General features: G+C 40.9%; 1 protein-coding gene across 1 annotated transcript in view; it reads right to left on the bottom strand.

Annotated features, from left to right (window-relative positions):
• The window catches only part of sema4bb (sema domain, immunoglobulin domain (Ig), transmembrane domain (TM) and short cytoplasmic domain, (semaphorin) 4Bb), a 50,619-nt gene that overhangs the window by 15,430 nt on the left and 12,832 nt on the right, over positions 1–22,357 (bottom strand). The window contains exons 2-5 of the mRNA XM_034680197.1: positions 18,338–18,781; positions 2,899–3,059; positions 2,620–2,682; positions 1,972–2,070 (exon numbers count right to left, since the gene is read on the bottom strand). Coding sequence (XP_034536088.1) covers positions 1,972–2,070; positions 2,620–2,682; positions 2,899–3,059; positions 18,338–18,458 — 444 coding nt within the window. The 5' untranslated portion in view covers positions 18,459–18,781. The remainder of the gene's footprint in view (positions 1–1,971; positions 2,071–2,619; positions 2,683–2,898; positions 3,060–18,337; positions 18,782–22,357) is intronic.

Raw genomic sequence — 22,357 nt, 5'->3', positions numbered from 1 at the left:
TGCCTTTATTTTTTATAGGACAGCTGAAGAGAGACAGGAAATGTGGAGAATAGAGAATGGGGGAAGACAGAAATGGTGGACCAGCCAGGAATCCAACCGGCAACCCCTGCGACGAGGACTGTAACCTCTGTATGTGGGGTGCTTAGACCGCTAGGCCACTAGCGCCCGAAAAACCTTTTTATTGACCAAAAAAATCCTATAAAGAAGAATCAAAGCAAACACTATAGCCCTAAAAAACATCCAAAACACAAATTCTGATGGCATAAGAGTAACCTAATGTGTATTAATTATTTTAAGAGCCCCTTAATTGGAATCTTTACTCCATTAAACTCATGTTTTCTTGCATCTGCACAGTCCAGACATTTCAGGAAAACACTGAGCAATAAAAAAATGCATTTCTGGCCCATTTATAGAGATATATGTCAAGAGTTGGACGAGATAAATCCCAAAAGAGACAAACAGAAAAGTATTAAGGGATGGACTCAAGCACTGTGGGTTTGTTCTTTGTCATGGGATTTGTTCAAAATAAGAAAAAAATAAAGCCACCTTCGTCCTTAAATTGTTTCAAAGAACTTTCCCTGATGTCTGTCCTCAGAAAGCTTGTGTGGTTTAAACTGGCAGATGGTGTTTTTCATAATTAGACTGATGACAAAAACCAAGATTTAGTTTCAGTAAACAAACAACCATCGTGTCTGTGCCTTATTTTTGTCATCCTGTTTGTTTCAGGGCGTTTGCCAGGCAGAACTTAGCTTGACATTAATATTTAGCTTCTGGAAACATATTGTAATGTCTTCTTGGCCCTACGGCAGCTCTGTCCTATCTGAGTGAAACGGGAGATGGACCTGTAAACAGTGGAGCATGGAGGATTTTACAAAAAGTCACAGTTTGATTACAGAAAGTGTGGATGCCACCTTGAAATAATTACGTAACTGTTTTTTTATGTCAATTTCTCTAAAACCATTACATTTTCAACGATATTATACACAGAAAAGCAACATTTTGATCACTAATGTCAGCTTTAGCTAAGCTGAAAGCATCTTGGCACAGAGAGCACTACAGAATACGTTGTCCCCCCTCACTTGTAATGAAATGTGGGCAATTCCTCGCATTAGAAATGACTTGTTCCATTTACGACTAATCAAATCTGTCTTGACAGTACAAAGTGCCTCCGCTTGGAATATCTTCCCATGCTCCGTCGTGATGAGTTATTGTTACACTCAGGCCTTGTTTTAATTCGTGTCTGTCACTGGATTGTTTACTGGATCTTCTTGGCTTCAGTGTACTGCTGTCTGTGAAACCCTTGGAGACTGTTTTGAGAACAGCTATAAAAACAAAACGTTTATTAACATTAATAATGTGCATCTGTGAGAGCATCTGGGATGTAGGAATTCCCTGGATGACACACAGCAAACACACGCACACAGATCTGGACTCTGTCATCATGACGAGTGTTCCTCCAAACCATCCGTGCTCAGAGATGCCTGGAATCCCAGTTCACGGCCTTAAGTCCTACAAGGTGATCTTCAGTCTGAGATTTCCAGTTATTTTCTTCTACTGACGTCAAAGGACAGAGTTTAATACCCCGCTTTAAGAGCCGAGCTGTCGTCAAGCTTGACTACCCCCCTATCACTGAAATCAATGTCATCCTGCTGCCGGTTACCAACGCTCCAGATTTACTCCTCCGCAACACAAACAGATCTTGTGCTTCCATCTCACTGGAAACCACACAGCTTGTGTACCCCCTGTTGACTTGTTTGGCTAAAGTGCCTCAGCAGCATTTGGTCACGCCTGGATAGCTACAGATCCAATACTGACATGCTGGATAAAAAAAGCTTGATTCCCTAAGAACACCAGAGAAATATGGTAAAATTCAAAGCTGTGCTTGCAACAGAAGTGGAGAAATAAAGATTTTATTCTGACAAAAGGAGAAAAATCAACTTTCAAAGGTTAGAATGGGAGGTTCGTACTCACAATGTAGGCGCAAATAGGGCTGAAGGCGTATGTGCCACACACGTAGAGATGAGTGCTGTTCAGCCGCAGGAGGATTTTGATGTAATTGAAGCAATCAGTCTGGATGGGGAACAAATCGGAGAGAGAGATTCAAAGAAAAGTCTTACAACTGCACATGCTTGTCTTGAGAAATCCTTAACCACTGTGCCTGACAAATACTTCAGAAAGTGTTCGATACAAATTGTTAGAAACATAAAAATGCTGTGGGGAAAACCTCCCAGCATCTCTATGCTTCTCTGTAATACACAGGCATAGTCGTACGCTGCAGTACAAAGAGTACCAAGGTTTGTCGCCTAGGGATACAACAGCTGGCATGACAACACAGTAATAGACAGAGGAAGAAGAAGCCTCAGTGCACACACACTCAAAAAGAGGCAATTCCCTGTCGAGCCTGCACACTTGATGAATCTATTTGTAAGAAGTGGAAAGGTTTGTCAACACAGCGTTCACTTTATCTTCTCAAAACAGCAGTGAAACGATTCAGAGAGCACTGCAAGGAAAGAACAAACACCCCGTACAAGTCAAACTCATCCTTTCCATCCAGTCTTTATACAATTGTTTTCCTGAGGTGTTTTCATTATTGTGCTGCAGCAGGTAAATGTCTCTCACCTCCAGGTTCTTCCCTTTGAAGCTGCATTCCTCTCTTTTTCCAGCAGGAGTGCCCCACGTCAGCTGAAAATGAAAAAGAAAACCCTGAATAAGTGATGCCGAGTACAGGAAACCATGCTGATTTTGCTAAGGAGTGTTTCTTTAATATCAAAATGAACACAGAAGACCTGACGAGGTGTGTAAATAAACACGGATCACCTCAAATGACACATCGTGCAGTCAAGGAAAAGGAGGCCCACCCTTGTGATAATTTAGCCTCTGATAATCCATTAGACTCACGTTCTTCTGCAGCTTGGTCTTGCTAATGTCCGACAGGCTGAGGGCAAACAGCGCCTCCCGGGCTCCAACATACAGCATGTCGTCCTCCTGGCTGAGCAGCAGAGACGTGTAATTGAAGACGCCGTCCACAGAGAATCTCTTGGCCGACCTTTCCTTTGCATCTGGGAAAAAGAGCAGGGGAGAAAACACACACACACACACACACACACACACACACACACACACACACACACACACACACACACACACACACACACACACACACACACACACACACACACACACACACACACACACACACACACACACACACACACACACACACACACACTCTGGAGATTATTATCACATAAGAGGAGAGAGAAGAGAGGAGCAGGCTGGTACAGAGCTTTATCCTGATAATGGAAGTACAAGAACACACATAAAAGTGCTCACAAGCAGATTAAAAGATCCTCAATTACAGCGCTCGCAATTCTGCCAAGCTGTGAAGAAAGTTTCTGCCTTCTGCAGCAGGGAAACACCATCAATGATTTACATATCAAACTGTATTATTAATACATGCATGTTGAGAATGTTTAAGGGCTTCAAAGGGATCCCAGCCTTTATCTTATCTGTATAACTAAAGAAGAAGTTGATTGTTTGATTTATTTGTCTTATCCAACCAGGAAGTAAATGTAAACGCTTAAAACACCAGAAACGGATTTAATCTTATTGAAGCGATACACATATCAAGATGAACAACTTCACAAAAAATGTATCCGTGACTTCACCAATCATTTGAATAGGATGATCTAACAAGACTGAAATTAAGCAAACTTTAGCTCATGCTAATCAACTGATCTGATTTGTATCAGCTACATCAAATCTCATGAGATGGTTTGATTTAGAGAAATAAAGATAGTTACTTTCACAGAGGTCGGAGATGAAACATCATTTTAATTATACTAAAGCTGGGAAATAATGTTCAAGTACCATCTCAACTATAAGAAGGCAACAAGATAAAGAGCTGGGCGATATTGAAAAAGTTGTAATCATGATACGATTTTTCATTTCAGTCGATATTGATAATAACCCCGATAAATATCATAGAATTATTTCATTTTAATTTAAAGGCAGATTTTTGGTCCTCAGTGAAAGTTAAAGACGGTTTGTTAGCTTGTGTCTGGATTTAGTTCTCTGATAAACTTCTTGAATCCCTCATTTTTGACGTTGCTAACAGGAAGCAGGTCTTTTGTGTAAGATGATATTTTTGTGAAGTTTAAGTTTGTAGATTCTTATTTTTTTATTTTGGGTGGCAACCAGGCGGCAACCTCCGGTCTCAAAATATGAAGCCCATGCGGAAGTGTTATAAACTGCAGTTCATCGAGTGTCCGCTTGAGGCTGACTGCAGAAACACCGGAAACCACATACACACCAATTCAAAAAAGACAATCTTTGCAGCATTAATAAACATGTTTACAGCCTGATTAAAAAAAACAGCTTTGGTCTGAAGAGCTAATTTCTCCATCAGTACACACTGTACGGGGGGAGTGAGATTTTTTGTAACGCGCGGTTCAGAAGATATTAGGATTACAAGTTTTGCCCATTTAAGGACATGACTGACTTGATTGACAGACTGGAACACATAGCTGTTGGCGAGGAGGCTCAATGCCCGCCTCTTTACTTCACACTAGGTTTGGTTGAGTTCAGCATTTCCAGTATGGTTCCCGTCGACGATTGACTTCAAAACAGGGCTCAGAAACAGATGAGTGATGTCACGGATACTACTTCCATTATTTATACAGTCTAGTCAGTGATGTCTTCCATAAGAGGTGTTCTGCAGCCCAACAACCGCCATCGCCATTTTGTCAACCTTTTGATCAACCTATACACAGGCAGTGAGGTGAAGCTAACGTTGGCTTTTAGCTGCCTGGCGAACATCAACAACATGTCAGTCAACTCAGTCATGCCCCTCCCCTCCCCACACCCAACACACACACACACACTTCTCACATTGGCTTAATTTTTCAACACTGGGGTTGCAGCGTAATGTCAACACAAGATACCACAGTGTGTTTGTGTTTCATATTTTTTTGTACTCCAAGGAAATCTGTTGAGCTTCACAGAGAGCCACACATTTAACTGCTTGAACAGGTGGACAAACCTCACGTTGCTTCATCTGCAGCATAATACACAGTGGTGAGTTTCAGTCAAATCAATTTATACAAAAAGGGAAAAACTGTCATCGAGCATGTTGTCATTTCTGTATCCCTCGACTCTTCACTCTGTTTATTCTGTGTCTGGTGCCATCCAGCTCTGTAGCTCTGTGAAAACATGTCACATGTGTGCCAGGGAGCCACGTCCACACTTTCCTGTGCTGGCTTGCTCTCTGCTCTCTGTGCTGGCATCAGAGTAAAAGCCTCTTCAGCTCAACACCAATCCAAATCTCCTTCATTTTGCTGCTGGCCAACCCTCTTCAAGGGGATCTCTTTAGTAGTGGGCTGTAAGTCAAATTAGTTACTTTTTCCCCCCACATCAGTCCCCTGCCTGCAGAATCAAGTGGTTCTTGTTATTGAGTACAGATTCAATAAACACATTTATAGCATTTCATTTGGCACTGGTAACAGCTCGTGATCCCCTGTGGTGGCATAAGCAGCAACTTTTTACAACCTTCCATGGTGAAAGTGCATTTTCAAGAGGTTTGGATTGATTTTGGAGACTGTTTGTGTCACAGGCAACAGCTCAAACAATCAGTTGCTTTTTGGATTCACTCCCCGTGTCAAAGACGGCAAAAAAAGACCCGAATTGATGACGACAGATCCAGAAAGTCGTGCAAACTAGTTTACAGTCATCATGATCCTAGAGGAACAGCTGAGTTTGGTGTGATCAGTATCTGATGGGTGGATGTTTTCACATGATATCTATCAACATGACTAACAATCTTCTCGAGGTCAACAAAGACACGGGATATGTGCAATCAAATATTTGTGCATCCTTTGCTTACATACTCTGCATCCTCTGCAGTTTTTCTCCATCTTTGTAAATGTTTATCTATTTCCTCTCATTCCAAACATATTAAACACACTCCACGTGCTCCCCAAGCCAAAAATGCTGGGGGTCACACACTCCATTTGCTTGTCCAAATAAGATTACTGGCTCGTATCGGGAGTCGTCAACACTAATATTTGCTGCAGTTAAACCATTTACAGCCCTCTCCCCGTGTATAACCAGCTAAATTAATTCAAATTTAGACACTTCTGACGGCAGAGGCAAAAAGAAAAAAGACACCAGCAGTTGGTTTATCTTCAGCACTCCAGGTGGTTCACTGGACCATGATGCAAATGGAGGCAGTAAACAGCAATAAACGTTTACAACCCAGGACTTAAACTTTTCAATGTGCTCACAAACAAATGGTTATACTAACACTCGAGGCGCTTTGGCAGATGATCGTCTTCCTCTTATGGGAGGGAGAGCCAGCTGCACAAGCCAGATCTTGTCCAAAAATCAAATCTTCGGCTCTCTCCAGATCAACAGCCCTCGTTCTGCTCAAAACGTTTTGACATCTGGAGTCAATGAAGAGAGGGGCCTGTCATTAAAACCCAGGGAGGGGATAGGTTTAAAAAAAATAAAAAAGACTTCCTATTGTCATGCTTGGGTCATCTAGGACAAGGAGAAGAATCTCCTATGCAGGAAAGGAAAGCGTGGTTTATTTTAAAGAAAAAGTCAGTCTGTTAAAAATGTCCTAAATGCTCATAAAGTGAGCTACACAGAGTCCCGGTGGACCCCACAGCTGGCAGACAAAGGAGAGCCATCTCGCCTCCCAACAGGGGGACATATCATTGCTTTACTGTCACAGCTCCCCCGAGTTTTACCCATCCACCGGAACCAAAAACAACCTTCCCTCAGCATATTAAAAGTCTCTGACATGAATCACAGCGACATCCTCTTAGACAGACAACAAAATAACAAGCAGAGGAGGGCAAAGTCATGAAAGTTTTACTTAGGGAGCAGTTAGGAGCTACTTAGCAGGAGGGCGCGCGCGCGTGTGTGTGTGTGTGTGTGTGTGTGTGTGTGTGTGTGTGTGTGTGTGTGTAGGAGGGGTTGAGGTTGGGGTACTGAGTGGGAGTTGCGGTTACCAGGACGATTGGATTAAGATGTTGACCTATGAAGAAACATGCAGACGGGGGGAGAAAATGTTATTTTGAAAGCGCTGTGAGATGGATTTCTGATATGTGCAGGTCAAGCTGTAACAAATGTCAGAGCTGTGTCAAGCTGCAGAAACAACATCTCTTCTCTCTCTCTTTTCCTCCACAGGTTCGCTCTTTCATGCACTTTCCAATGCAGTAGATCAGCTGTGTGTTTTGACATGCTTGCTGCAGAATGTCGGGCATCTGCAGGCCATTTCACAGCCAGGCTCCAGGTTCATTCATCACCGGCCTGTTTAATCAGCTGGCTGTCACCAGGCTGGACTTTAACCTCTGCTAATGCTCATCACATCACACCTACTATCAATACGGCTGCTTTATTGCTGGCGCTGAATTAGAAAGTGGCACAGGTACTTTACATTTTATCCCTGAAAGTCAAGCTTTATTTATTTGCTTCTATTCTCTGAGGTTATGGAAAGCTACAGGCTGCTAAAGTGTTTAGTCAAACAAGCTGGAGTGCAGAGGCAATGTTCAAAAGATGCATCATTTGGAGACAGCTGAGGGAGTCTGTGTAAAACCATTTAAAGGGACTCGTTTCTTTGCAGGCACATATTCAGGAAAAGGACAAATTAAGAATGGAACCTCAATTTTACCAACATTTCTATTATTTTGAGGTAAAGATGACAGGATCAAATTCATATCACTGTGGGTTTCAGAGAGCAGCTGCTCTGCGATCACAGAAATGTTTACTCTGTAGTGAAGGAATCAGAGTAATTCTGTGCATACACAACGAGTAGCTACAGGCGTCTATAATTACATTAAGTACACATAGAGAAACAGCTTTGCTTTAGATTCTCCACTTCTTTGTGTATTCCAACTGTTTATTATTCAAAATGTCCACATATACAGTTTATATTATCTCATCCCTCAAGATGCTTATATTTACGTACTGATCCAAGTGTATCACTGCGTTTAATGCAAAATTGCAACATGCATTGGGTTTAAATTTAAGCTTATTTAATGAATTTTGCAAAGCAGGCCAAAAAATAAAGATTGGAAACTTTAAACACGCGCATTGTAAAAGATGCTTTAATTGAACTTGTGCCTTCTATGACCTCTGTGACCTCTGTGAAATGTTGATCAACTAAATCTTCAAACACTACGGTGAAGTTAATTGAAATCCGCCTGCCTCTGAATGTCTTCAGTCACCTCACAGCTGTGTGTGCTCTGTGTGTGCTCACTCACCATCAGGTAACTAAGATATCATCACAGGGTGCCAGTTTACAGACACAGTCTGGCTGAGTAATAAAATCCATGCCAGCACTTTGGCAGGCATCATATTTCAGAGCAAACGGGGCAGGATCAACCTATTTTTCTAAGGTTTAATAGTACTCGGAGGGCGGGGCGATTGATCGACTGCTCGGTAGGTATACGCTTGCCAAGAGGCTCCTAAAAGCCCCAACTGTAAACATGCCCCAGATTTACTAAAGCAGCATGAGCCAAGTCACAAGGCGAGGGGGCAATGGGGACAAAGGGGTTCACTTGCAGCCTGGGCAGAGAAAGCCCAGAGGAGAGCAGAGACGAGCAAAGCTGATATTAATCTCACAGTGAGCTCTGCTATCGTACATGCAAGACACAAATATAGAAAAAAAGGGAACCTCTGCTCTTTGCCAAGCAAAGCTATACAACAGCGCGCAGCTTCAAGGCTCTCTGTTTGACATGATTTGACAATGAAGCTCAAAGCAAGGCTGCAGCTTCCTGACAGAAGCCCAAAGAAGTCACTACAAGGTCATCTCAGCTCTGCCTCTCCTGTTATTTGGGCAAACTGGTGGTTGTTTATTGGCCGCTGACTACTGGCATCCAATCATAGCTCTTTTATGTGCTGCTGTAGTTTGTCAGCCAAATCAGAGCAGAAACACTGTTTGTCTGCGCAGTAAGGGGACACACACCTCAGATGAAAACACAGACCAGGTCGAGGGAATAATAAAAATGGACTACGTATATTTTCTTCCAATTTTCACACAAACATTTTTTCACATCACACTTCTCTGGGCTGTAAATAAAGAGCGACAGGATTGAATTAGTATCAGACAGAGTGTGACGTCTGCAGTATCTGTGTGTCTCACAGATGTGCTGTTCTGGTAGCAATCACTGGGAATCATTGTGAGGCTCTGCCACAATTTTGTGCATTATACGTGATGTGTGTTCTGCTCATTTTCATGTGTGTGAGAGAGAGAGAGAGAGGGAGAGAGGGAGAGAGAGAGAGAGAGAGAGAGAGAGAGAGAGAGAGAGAGAGAGAGAGAGAGAGAGAGAGAGAGAGAGAGAGAGAGAGAGAGAGAGAGAGAGAGAGCACACATCATACTGAGGGACAGCTGCACCTTGCAGATAATAACGTGAGCCTAACAGTGTGTAAGTCCAGTGTTTGTTGTGTGTGTGAGAGGATTATGCAGTAAAAAGGTGTAAATGGGGCAACATGATTACATGTGCAGGCTCAGAATCAGTGCAACAACAGAAAATAACACAAAATTACAGAATATTTTCTGGATTTGTTTATGAGTTATGTGTACTGAACAAGCCCTGAAATGCTGAAAAACACCCCTTATACCCAATGAAGAAAAAACATTTTCCAGACGCACATATACTGAGGATGAGGTCAGTGCATCGAACACTGCATTCCTCCAAAAGCAGGGAACAAGAGGCTGACACACACATGATGCTCTGCTCTGTAATTATTGGCTCTTAGGTGTCATCCTGATGCACTCTGCGTTGGCACGTACCCAACCAGCACTCAGAGCAGCAGAGCGATGGAGCGCAGTGGTCTATCACGGCTGAAAGCTTTCAAAATCCTGGATATTAGCTTGGAGAGACAGAGAGAGAGACACTCTGTGGTATTTGAGCGAGTTATTCAAACACGGAGAGACAGAGACACATAGTTGGTGTTATTTCCTCACACACACACACACAATTCAAAACAGACGTGTCTGTGCTTGTCATGTGTGGTGTGCCTCTTCAACGCATTTCTCTCAATCCTCCACGCGTACCCACTCCCTGTAAGAGCAGTAGATGTCACTGGATTCTGATACACAAAGGTTTAATCAAAAGCCAAAGTAAGAAGATCAGCATGGTTTCTGTTCCCATGGAGAGGCTGACAACCAGTAGAGCTGATTATGATTAAACATACTGTGCTTTAAAACTCTAAATTAAGTCAAAAAAGATTAAGGATGTTTGATAGTCACAGTTTTTAAGCTTTAAGTTTCAATTTCTTTAACCAAACCAGAAAAGGAGTCACTGCACGATTGGTTTTGGACAACATTCAAACTGTGTTGTTGCAGAGAGAAACTTGAACTCAACACTGTTAATGCCATCATTAAGTTTTTATTTTTATTTTTATTATTTGATGTATCTATTTTTTATTTTTCTATGTATCTGTTTTTGATTATTTTTTTATTTTTTTATGTATTTTTTAATTAAAGTATAAAAGTTTTTGACACTGTTAATTACAAGTTCTAATAAAACAAAAGTTCTAATAAACAAAGTTCATAAAAAAACAAAACAAAACACTATTAATTAATATTGAAATGCCCCCAATTTCACGTTTTGGGATGAGCAAAGTCCATCATCCATACATGTCTATCCATCACTGTATTTACATCTCTATCTATATTTACATCACTATCTCTATTTGTATCTCACTGTCTTTGTTTGAGGGTGAAGTTTCTTCTGAGCTTGTTAAACAGACTAAAAAAAGTGCCATTACAACATGTGTTAATAGGATTATACTCATAATCCTTGACACTTCCAAGTAAGCAAACACATATTCTTTCCTGCAACAGCCAGTTAGAGTGTATTTACATTCTGTAGTTACTGCTCAGGACAGTAGTTTTCCTTGTTAATGGCAGGTTCGGTCAATCAAATTTCTTTCAGTGCACAAGGGGCAGATGGGAAATGATGCACTTATCATTCAGCATTGTCGATTGACAAGGTTCTGTTTCAAAGCTGCAACAGTTTCTGCAAGATTAACATTTCCTACATGGAGTGACTGTTTTTGTGGAGCAGTTTTCTTTTTATCCCTTATGTTTGAACAAACAGGAATTGATCACAAAACTTCTATAAAATAAGTAGATAATGCTTTTAGATGCAGCTGTCCTTGTAGCTGCTGCAGCATTAGAACACAGAATAAACAGCATTTTTGTTAAAACGGTAAGAGGACAAATTTGTCACTTAATTTGGCATTGCAAACATTCAAAGTGAGTTACCCTGATAGGTTTATAGTTGGTTTCTGCTCCAACAAGAATCCCACAAAAGAAGAGTTTGAAACCTCTCCTCTGCCTTTTCTAGCATGAAAACCTGTCGATTTTTAGGGCAGCGGGGGAGCCGGTGTACAGTACTAAGTGCACTCACTTTGTACCGGCATGTGTTGAAGGTCATTGAGTGATACTACAGCAAGCAGACACATCGCTGTATCATCTGTGTGTGTGTGTGTGTGAATCTCTAGAGAGGCACTTGATGAGAGGAGCAGGACTCTGAGTCGCATATGAGCCTCTTGCTCTCTACTCATTAACCACAAAGTAACCGAGGACGAGAAGTGGTCAAGCATGTTGGTTTTACGCCACTTGCTAATGGCTTTTCTTTCACACACACTAACACACACTAACACACACACATACAAACTTACACAACTAAATAAGCTGCATTAGTCTCTACATTTCGCCTCATGAAAGGTGCCCTCCCTGTGCTCTGAAAGTCTTAAAGATAAATAAATAAATGCACGCCTCAGTTAGCAGGTGAAACTTATAAGGATGGCACTTCCTCGAATAAATGCACTAGTGTTTTACCTGCAGGCACATCAGATATGCTGTCACTACTAGTGGTTGACCGATTCTTTCTTAATGGCCGATAATTAGATAGTAGATATCACATTTTTGTGGTTGCATTTAAGTGTTGCATATTCAACAATAACAGCCATTATTTCATGTACATTACAATCTAATATACAGGGTAATCTTAACTAGTATCATATTAAGGTGTTACTTTTAATTAATGATATAGAAAGATACATTGTGTGACCTTATCAATTTCAAAACATTACTTATTTTAATGTCAGAAGCATTAGTAAACTGCATTATTCTAACATATTATATAGTTAACAACGTTAAGCAACTGTGTCAGCCATCTGTGAATTTATCCTGTGTTTTTTAACTTACTGTTGCTTGCTTGAGTTGTCTTTTCCATTGTGTGCATCTGTTGCTCAGTCTATATGTTGCTTCATGTGAATTGTATGCTGCTAATTTAATGATTGATATTCACTGTCTGATGCAAATGTGTACAGCACTGTTAAATGTTGCCCTGCTTACTGCTGCTTCCTGATTGTCTTGCTCCATGTATATTATGTCCATGGCCACTTTCTCAGAGACTGTCGTGTCATCTCCTTATGTAGTTTTTAGTCATTTTTAATCATATGGTGTTATGTGTTTTCTTTTCTTTTCTTTTTTTCTTTTTTGTTTTACAAAAATGTTAATTAATGTGCATGGTACTTTTAAATGAAAAATAAATAAATAAACTGTTTTGGATTTGAAATGGTGTCATTTAGGTTTGGAAAAGCGTGTTATCATTTATAGGAATGTTAAGATTGCTCGACGGCAGCCACGCTGACGAGGACTTCTTTTTTTAAAAACGACTTTGTGAGCCCTGGTATAGGCTGATGCAGATTATTTCAAAAGTCCTCAACTAGCTAGACAAAAGTAATCTGTTTCACTCTAGTCACTACTGATCAAGTCAAATAAAAAGATGGAGCCAATATATTTCAAAACATCATGATGAATTATATTTCTATAGAACAGGGCACTTTAAAGTAATGTTCCACTCATTGTATGTAATACACAGTGAGCCAGGCCTCACATGGTCCAGAGTTCACACTCTTTTAACATACACTAGACCCACATGTAGGAATAAGAGGCATATGGAGCAGATTAACACACTGGATCTCAATAAGTAAAGTTCTGCCTTGCATTAAAAGATACTTGAGATGTCTGCTTTTAACTGTTTGAGTTCTGCCTAAAATTCAATGTTAAATGTTTCCTGAGGACCTGCCTAAGATAATAATGGTATGTGGTAGTAGGGATATGTTTTTAAGGGGATAGAAAGATGAACACTTGGCAAAGAAAAGAACCACTTTATGATTCTGAGGTGCATTAGTGATTAGTTGCCTGGTTACTTGCATGATATTACAGTGGTGTAGAAAAATCAAAAAATGTTAAATTCTTTATTAGTAATCCGCAAAAAAACCCAAAACTCTTTCAGAACATTAAACTGCTAATGAGGGCGAAGCATATTCTGAGCTTGTTACTATTTACAGTTATCCTCTATATTCCACAGACTGGTTTCTGACAGGCACACTGCAGAGGGGGTGAAGATTACTAATGTTTCCTGGAGATATGGATGTGTTTAAACCTCTTCTACCTCTTAAAGGCGTTTTGACAAATGGGATTTCAGTCTGTCTCAGATGCATTTATATGAAGCTTTTTTGAGATTGAACAGCCCACAAAGCTATATGTGACTAAGTATAAATGTGCCTAAGTCTGAGATTATCTCCCTTAAAATAGTTCCTATTTGAACACTCAAGTGTGTCAGAAATAATATTTTTGTGTGTTAAAAAATGTAATCTTCTGCTGTGTGACTTTCAGATGAGGGTTGCCCGGAGTGAGTTAAAGCCAGCACTATAAAAAACATATAAATCATAAAAGCCTGATCATGCTTAGTTGAGTTCAGTCAATCATAAAACAGTGTTATTTTCTGTGCATCAGTCACTATAAAACTATGAAATTCTCTGCTGCAAGATGTTCCCAGTTTTGAGGCAAAAAACATTTTTGTTTTGGAAAAAAATCCACTCAGCATCTCAGCAATCCAACCACACACCTAATGACTCTCTTTAACCTCACATTCCTCTCTGTCTGTCTTAATTAACAGCTACAACATAATTTCTTGCTGCCTGCCATTTTCTTCAAATCAAATGTTCCTGATTGAAATCTGCAAAGACTGAACTTTTCTGTACATTCCCTGGAGCGTGCAAGTGACAAAGCCATTAAAAGGTCTGAAACAGACGGAGTTGATGTACTGTAATTACGCTCCATTGTTGCTGCTGTTGTGGCGTTATAGGCAGACACTTGTGAGTGCCACCTCTGCTGGAAGCCACAGACCAGCTTTTCTTTTCAGGAGCAGTAGGCGTGTCCTTGCTGGGTTTTAGGCGAGCATTGGAGCATGTCGTGAGTATTTGGCCTGACCCCTCTCTCGCTGCCCCTTCTGTGTTTCTGTACTACGATCCACACACGGCCAAGGTCGCAGGATTAGCATGCATGAGAGAAAGAGCACAATATTCACCAAACATAAACCAAATGTAAACAAAAGGACACTCTGCTCGCCGGGCGTTCACAACATGCTCAGCAGCTCAGCTTAAGAGGGAATTTGATTTGCTTGACTACTAGAAGCTTGAAGAGAAAGAAACAGAAAATCTTTCCTTCTGATGTGGAGGTTTCTCTAAACCTTGCTTACTTAACAGCAATAAGACCTTTGGGTGCATCATTGTGAGACCATTAGGTTAAAATCTTGTATGTCATTTTGATCTCTTCGCTCTCTTCCTTATGCTTTATCACAGAGCATGTATGAAATGTGAGAGTATTATGACACATAGAAGACTGGCAGTAATTATTTATGTCTCTGAACACAAACTGTTCCAAATTTCCCTCCAAAGGAAGAAAAAAGGATACAGCACATACAAGCTTTCATTATGGCTTGCTGCATCTAATCTTAAACATTTCAAGACTAAAAATAGACAGACTGCATTATGAAAGCTATACTGATTGCCACTTAATCAGATCAAAACTGAATTAGGATATGTGCTAAATTATATAGAGGGGTTAAGATCTTTGGGAAATACTTGCTGAGACTACATGAGAAGATGAAGGCATTTTTTCTTCTACATCCATCTATTAAATAAAAAGCAAGAGCCAGCAGCTAGTTAGCTTAGTATAGGGACTGAGAACATAGAAAGTGTCTTGCCTGGCACGCTAAAGGCAATAAAGTCAGGTTTTTTTTTTTTTGTTCCATGCTAGCTGTTTACGCCTTGCTCTGCCTGTATTTTATATTCTGTCTTTGTTGTCAGTGTATTGTTTGTCAGTCGTTTATTTGCACTTGCTCTGCTTTCCACATGCCACGTGAGAAACAAAATTTTGTTCAGCTGTATACAAGCTATCTAGATGAATGACAAAACAGTTTGAACTGAGTTGAGTTGAGTTGAGTGTGCCAAACTAAGCTAAGCTACAAAATGTCTGGATGTATCTTCATGAGAGTGGCATGATTCATCTCATCTAACTCTTGGCAGGAAGGCTACAAGAACTACTGCTTTAAGTGGAACCAGAATTACAACATGAAGAGGGTGACATGCAAAAGGCTACAGTTTATGAACAAGAGCCAGGAAAAAAAACTCAGGTGGTTGCCAGTCAATCTCACCCGCCCATTTATGTTAGCTTTCTTATTGAATGAAGAACTGGAATTTCTTCTTCTTCTTCCCAGTTAAGGAAAACAAATCTCAGCTCATCTCTGAAGCGAAATAGTAATATGTTATGAGAGAACTTTGTCCATGTACCTAACTGATGCTTACTTTAAGTCACATGATTCTGAGTGTTATCCCTCTGCACAAGACAAATAATGAAAACCAGACAAGACTCTTCACTGCAGAGACCATTCACTACACATCAGAGACCGGCCTGCTCATTAGGAGAGAAGGAAGTAGCAGGAAAGGAGGTAAGAGGGAACAAAAAAGAGAGGGACAGATTCCAGGAAAATGGCCGTGTTGAGGCAAGGGTCCTCACCCGAGAAAACAACAGGTCCCCCTTTTCTTACAGACTTTACAAACCAGAATGATTGGGGACCTGCTTTACATGTTTCCCATCAATGGGGCTGGTTGAATTGAGGTGCTACTTTATATACAAAATGTTTAGCATGTCAGTGATGCTGCAGACCCTGCTTATGCAAAGCAGCCCTCTCTATGAATGGGTAACAATCAGTGTCAGTGACATTTAAATAAGATTTTGTAAACGCTGGGCTGTCATCAGCTGAAAAGTGCATTATCTCGCAGTGGTGCTTAAGCTCTCCATTTGAAAGAATCAAAATTGCTACCTGCTGGTGTCATAAAACATGAAATTAAGATTATGAATGCTGAGTGGAGTTAAGCAAAGTAGACGAAAGAAGACACATCAGTGGTTCTGAAAACACTCTGTTGCTGGGAACCAGCTTTGGGCCCATTTAATCCATTTAGTTCTTTGAGAAACCAGCTAAATGGCTCTAGTATGGGAGCGGTGGTTTTTCAGTTTAAGCGATGCCAGTTTGAGATGGTGCATGTGAATTGCGTTACACCTCGCTGAGTTGACTGAAGAGTGAGGAAAACAAGCATCAGATTGTTGTTTTTAGGAGCTTCACTGACAGACAGGTAGTGTTTACAAGGAGACAGGGCACCCTCTGTCCTTTAAAGCCTATACTTTGGTTGATGCTTAAATCTTTGTGGGCAGTGCTGTGAAACAGAGACAAGGACTGGGTAATGGTAAATTAAGGAGCTAAATTAAAGCATTAGCTTGTTATCTATGCATATCTGGTTTTTTTTCATACAGCTGCATCAGAAAATGTTAAAAAAGTAAGTGTTTAGCAACACTTCCCTGAAAAAGCAGCCTCATTATTTCTCCTTTCCCTGTTTTGTCATAAGCTCCGGTAATGAGTCAATCAATTACTAAAAAGCTGTTAGCTAAACAGTAAAAAGAAGTATGCAGTTGTTGCGTCAGTAAAGCTAAATCTACAGTTGCTATAATAAGAGCAGTGCTGCAGTGCGTGTGGAGTAATTACATACAATGATGAAGTCGGGTGCAAAAAGGTCTCCCATTCAATCAGTGAATTCACCAGATGAGACATGAAGTTCATAGTTGTGAGATCATTTGTTGCATTCAACTGAACCCAACCAACAGGTCAATAAAAAGGGGAAAAGGTAGAACAAGCGAGGTGTTTATAAAGGTTGAAACCGCGTTGATACGTACTGCAGAGTAGTACTCCCTGAGCCCAAAACTGCTGCTTTGTATTTGTTTTCCACGAGTAGCACGCTAAGAAGTCACATGATAACATATTTCACTACACTGTATTGTCAAGGCTGAAAATGAGACAAACAATATAAACAACGAAACTGGAACAAACTGTCTTCAGATCTTGAATAGGGAAACAAACAAGGAACAAACCTTTAAATTATTGCATACATGTATGAGGAGTGGTGCTTGTAGTTCAGTCATCTTGGTCTGCAGGCACTCTGCTTTAATGCACGCTTGTTGCGGCAGAGATTGTTGTCTTCACTCAATAAAGACAAAAATGGATGTTATGTTGTGAATAACTGATGGAGCATTAAGCCCTGTGGCCCATGTTTACTGTACATCAGGCATGACGTTTACAGTATTAAGAGACCCAGTTTTACCATTTTGAAAATCTGTGTAAACTTTGAAATGATAGGTCCTAGATTTTGCACTGAGATAGACAAAGTCTAGCTTCTCATTGTTAAATATATAGCTGAGTTTTTTGGCCAAAAAATCAACGATTGAAGCCTCTCATCTCTTGCTGACTTAATTATTCAAGGGGGGTGGGGGATGTTTTAAACCACAAACCCTTTCCACGGGGTCATACATCTTCAATTGATGGCCACACATGATATTTCACCAAAACATTGAGGCAATTGATTTAAAAAAAAAAGTTTTACTTTGGAAGAAAAAGAAAGGACTATCATTACTTACAAGGGGAAAAAAGGGGGAAATAAAAAAATAAACCCCAGTCGAGCAGAACAGATCTATCAGCTACACTATGGCATAGGAGCATCCTAGACCTGATCCAATAGAGAGCAAATACCAAGATGGCTAGTCAGGAGATGGGCTTTCTTAAGGTATGCTGGAGCTCCTCAAATTAATACAAGCTGCTGCTGGCCTTGTAATTGTAGTTTATATCACCTAACTGTTGTGAGCTGCGGGCTGGTTAGCTTTGAGTGCAAATGTTAAAGTTGTTTAATATGAGAAGATCGACACACTGTAAAATCTATGCCTTATATTCTACTGCCTGTGATACTTCAACAAATCCGAATTCATGATCCATATATGAAGTGAATCATTCATACCAACAACCCCATGCTCACAGCATCAACATGTGATTGGCCAATATCTTGCAGTGAAAATAAGACTTCCATTTTTAGTCAAAGTTGACAACATTAACAAGTGTATCGGGTAATTATGTGGACTTACTGTAAGGGAAACTGATGCGAGGTGTGACGTCATCTTCAGTGGCTGTCAGTGACTGCAGACAGCTAGCCAAAAGCAGCACAGCAGCTAGAAGACAGTGGACAGTCGCAGCTAGTGTCCACATGGTTGCCGGATCCTCTCACGTAGACATACACAAATTCACAATGTTTGTTTTAAGATTCCTCGGACTTCATTAAGCTCCTCTCGACTCTGCAGAGCTTTTATTTTCTCACTCCCACCTTCCTGCAGGCTGAAGGGGAGTGAACGTGTCCTTGACTTGATTCTTGTACTCCCAGAGGTCCTTACACGGGGTTAGCAGACTCTTAGTGCGGAGGAGAGGAATCCTTCCTGGATTAAACACTGCTTGTTGTCATCTCCTCATAGTGCTCTTCGAAGGCTCAGCACTAAGCTCCGACCAGTGGCCATTTAGTAAAAGTCATTTTGGATCTGTGGAAAGAAGAGCGAGAGAAGTTGTTTCTTAATGTTTGAACCAAGAATATGTTTAAAGAAAGATGAAACACATGCTGAAATATCAGATCCACATCCAGCTTCTGACATTTTGTTACTACAAAAGCATGAGAGCTGCCACTTTTGGCTGTGGTTCGCTTTGGAGGATAGTGTGGATTTTACTGCAACCAAAATCAAGAATTCAAGAGTTGTGGTGTTAATCAGCTCTGACAGCTCCAAAACTCACCCGGCTCATCCCTCTGTCCTGAGACTTAAACTGAGCTCACACATGGCTCTAGCTCAAGCCTTCATGACAAAAACAAATATTTTTGCTTCCACTGTGTGCGCACACAGCCAAAGAAAAACTCAAACAGCAGATCATTCAAACCACCAGCCAACTGACACCAACACACAGACTGTGTGGCAGCTTCCAGGGTTTTACAAACTTTTAAGTCTTAGTGAACGTCCAATTTGCACTGTAGCCAGCAAAGTTTGTCTGCAAGATAAAACACATGTAGGATTTTTGTTTTAAATCCCAGTATTTAATTATGCTGTCATCAAAAATCAGTGAGAGATCTCCATGAAGATAACATGGCAGCTAGGCTCTAATTTTGAGGCTCTGTGGGGAAACACATAAAAGGTCTTCGACTCCCAAGACAGCTCTGTAATTTGTCTCAGAGAGATGAAATGAACACATCTGCTCACTGACTTTTATTGGTTTGGATGTGACTGTGCAGATAAGGTGCTTGTTATGTGGAGATACATTTGCTGAGATTTTATTTAGTAGGTGGTCAGGCTTTCCTGGAAGTCACTTGAAACAAGTACAACCCCCATCTGCTTCATCATACGTTTTACAGCTCTGTGATTAAATTAGACTGGACTGTGTCTCCGTTCTTGAAAAGGCAATGACACATTTTTTGGTCAGTCTTGGGCTGGAGGAAGAAGCTGTAACCACGAAACACCGGCATTGAACTTTTCAACTAGTATGGGGATCTTGTTAGCAAATGGCTGCTTGTTTACACATCAGCCAGATAAAAAGCTACATTAGGACATACCATACATGGAAGTGATGTTTGTGATCAACCAGCAGCTCTGTGTTTGGTCTCCTCCACCAAAAAAGCAGCTGCTAAGATACTTTACGCTCCATCTTCAAAATATAGTTGCCAACTTTACTTGGGTTTCAAAGATATTTAGATTACGAGTCTTCCAATGAGAGACACAGCTGACTTGATTGACAGGCAGGAATACTGTAGCTGTTGGCAACAGCCCGCCTCTTTACGTCACAATCACTCGACAGCAGCAATATGGCTGCCGCTGACGATTGGCTTCAAAACAGCGCTTCGGAAACAGATGGGTGATGTCACGGATACTACGTCCATATTTTATACAGCCTATGAAACAAACAAACAAAAGTCTGTTCTGGAAGTGTTCTGGTAATCACTTCTCCTGACACCTACCTTGTTACAACGTATTCAGACATTAACAATAACCATTTAAAAATCAAAGTCATTCTCCCTGATAGTGTTGTTTTCTTTTTTAGGGTCATAAAGAAGCATTGGTAATAAAACATAGCCTGTTTCGTAACCTGTTGAAAAATCCTCACAGGAGCTTGAAGAATCTGAGAAATAAAATGTTGACCTGATGATGGTTCCTGGTGAAAAGTGGATCACCAAAACTATTCAAATCCAAGTAAATGGTACCACACATGAATCCAAAGTTCCTAGTTACTCATCAGGAATTTCTTTGTATATATCAGGGTTTACAAAACGCTCAACCCACCAACACATTCACAGTTTCAGTTTAACTAAAAGCACAAAATACACAGACGAAGCAGCTGCAAAGCGGGATGTTTAGCAAGAATCTGAAACTCTAAACAAGAAACAGTTTCTTGATTCTTCAGATTTCACAACCATCCTGAGAAGAGCAGAGACATCCGTGAGCAGAGCAATGCCTCTTCCTGTGATTGATCACGACTCCTGACTCCTTGTTTTCTGACAGCTCCGCATGTCTCCCCTCGAGCTGGGCTCCCATAAAGGTTGTGACGTTTAGAAAGTAAACACTGGAGAGCACATGGCGTCCCTGGCTGAGAGCTGGCGTCACTGCAACAACTCCTTGGAGACCTCTTTTAAATATTTACGGTAGCTAATAAATCCGACAACAGAACAAGAAGAGCAGGAGGTCAGCTAGTGGCCCTTGGCCGTATTCAGAGACAGTTCCCTGCTGAGTGATACAATTTTAAAAGTCTGATCAACCTGGACACACTACAACAGACTCAGTATAAACAGCTTTTACAACCCTGTCCCGCTGCTACCTGCCAAGACTTGTCTCTGTCTGTCCCCTGGGTCTCAACTAGTGGACCAATATGTCTGTGTCACTCATCGCTTCACTACCAGCCTGCTTTGGTTCCTGCTGCTACACTGAAGCCTGCTGGATCACTAGAAGCTGAAACATCCGTCTATGATCTTCTAACATCTCCCTCCTCCCCAGCTGGTCCCTCTCATGCCTGCTGGGACTGCATCAACAACAGGCATGGCAGCCCAGCGTGAGTCGCACACCCCAGGTCTTCATGTTCCCAGGGCAAATCCTTATGTAACTGCAGCTCTTTAAACTTTAATGAAAAGAAAGAGAGAGATGCTGTGAGGAGGGTTTCCTAGCACTATGATAAATTAGGAAACATTTCGGCTAATTGTGTAAGCGAATAGAGCAGAAATACACTCTTGCATTGACCTTTCGTGCCTGGAAATGTTGTTAATTAGAAAATCACTTTAGAGGTCCCAGAGTGGCCACAGGGTGTACGAAGTAAGTTATAAATGGTCACCAGATAAGAGGTGATAATTAGTGTTTCAGACACGTTAAGGGCTCATTGATTCAGTCCTAATTGCCATAACTATTATGCTTTATAATAATTTTCCTAAGAAAGTTTCATTCATTTCTTAGATTCACTTCTTGTAGACTTTAATATTCAAACACCTCTCTCAGGTGCCTGCTCACAAACGCTGTTAAAGAAGAAAAAAGGATGTGGTGTCCTCACTAATAAATGAGATATGTCAATATGAAGAGGCCCCTGCAGCAGGCCAGGGTTTCTTGTATATCCAAATTACAGGATGACTCAGTGACACGGAGCCTAAAATGTTCTGTGTCCAGAAACCTGAGGAGTACAAGATGGATGATCAACACCCTGAAGGCAAATTAGTTGAGGCTTAATAGGTGAGTAAAGGGCAAGTAAACTGATGTTTTGTCTTGTTGTCCTGTTTTCTTTTCCCTGAAAACCATGTCACAAGTATATGTACTCAAGTATTAATCATGTAGTGTCCTAATCCATTCTGAAGAACAACGGAGCATGGATCTGAGGGAAAAGTATTAAAAATTAATAAGCATTTAATCACATTTGACAGCAAGTACTCAAGCAAAGAAAGTTATCTTATTAGAAGCAATGGCTATTGGACTTATAGGATTAGAGCTCTATTCAGCTGTGGCTGTAACAGTACAGGCAACCCGCTATGCTCTGTACTAAAGGACCCATCTGCTCATCTAGGGGAAGGTCTGCTGCGCCCTGTATGTCTGAAGGGTGAATCT

The sequence above is a fragment of the Notolabrus celidotus genome, chromosome 3 (genome assembly GCF_009762535.1).
Source record: "Notolabrus celidotus isolate fNotCel1 chromosome 3, fNotCel1.pri, whole genome shotgun sequence".
NCBI classification, from domain to species: Eukaryota; Metazoa; Chordata; class Actinopteri; order Labriformes; family Labridae; genus Notolabrus; species Notolabrus celidotus.
This window is presented reverse-complemented; position numbering and strand designations above follow the sequence as displayed.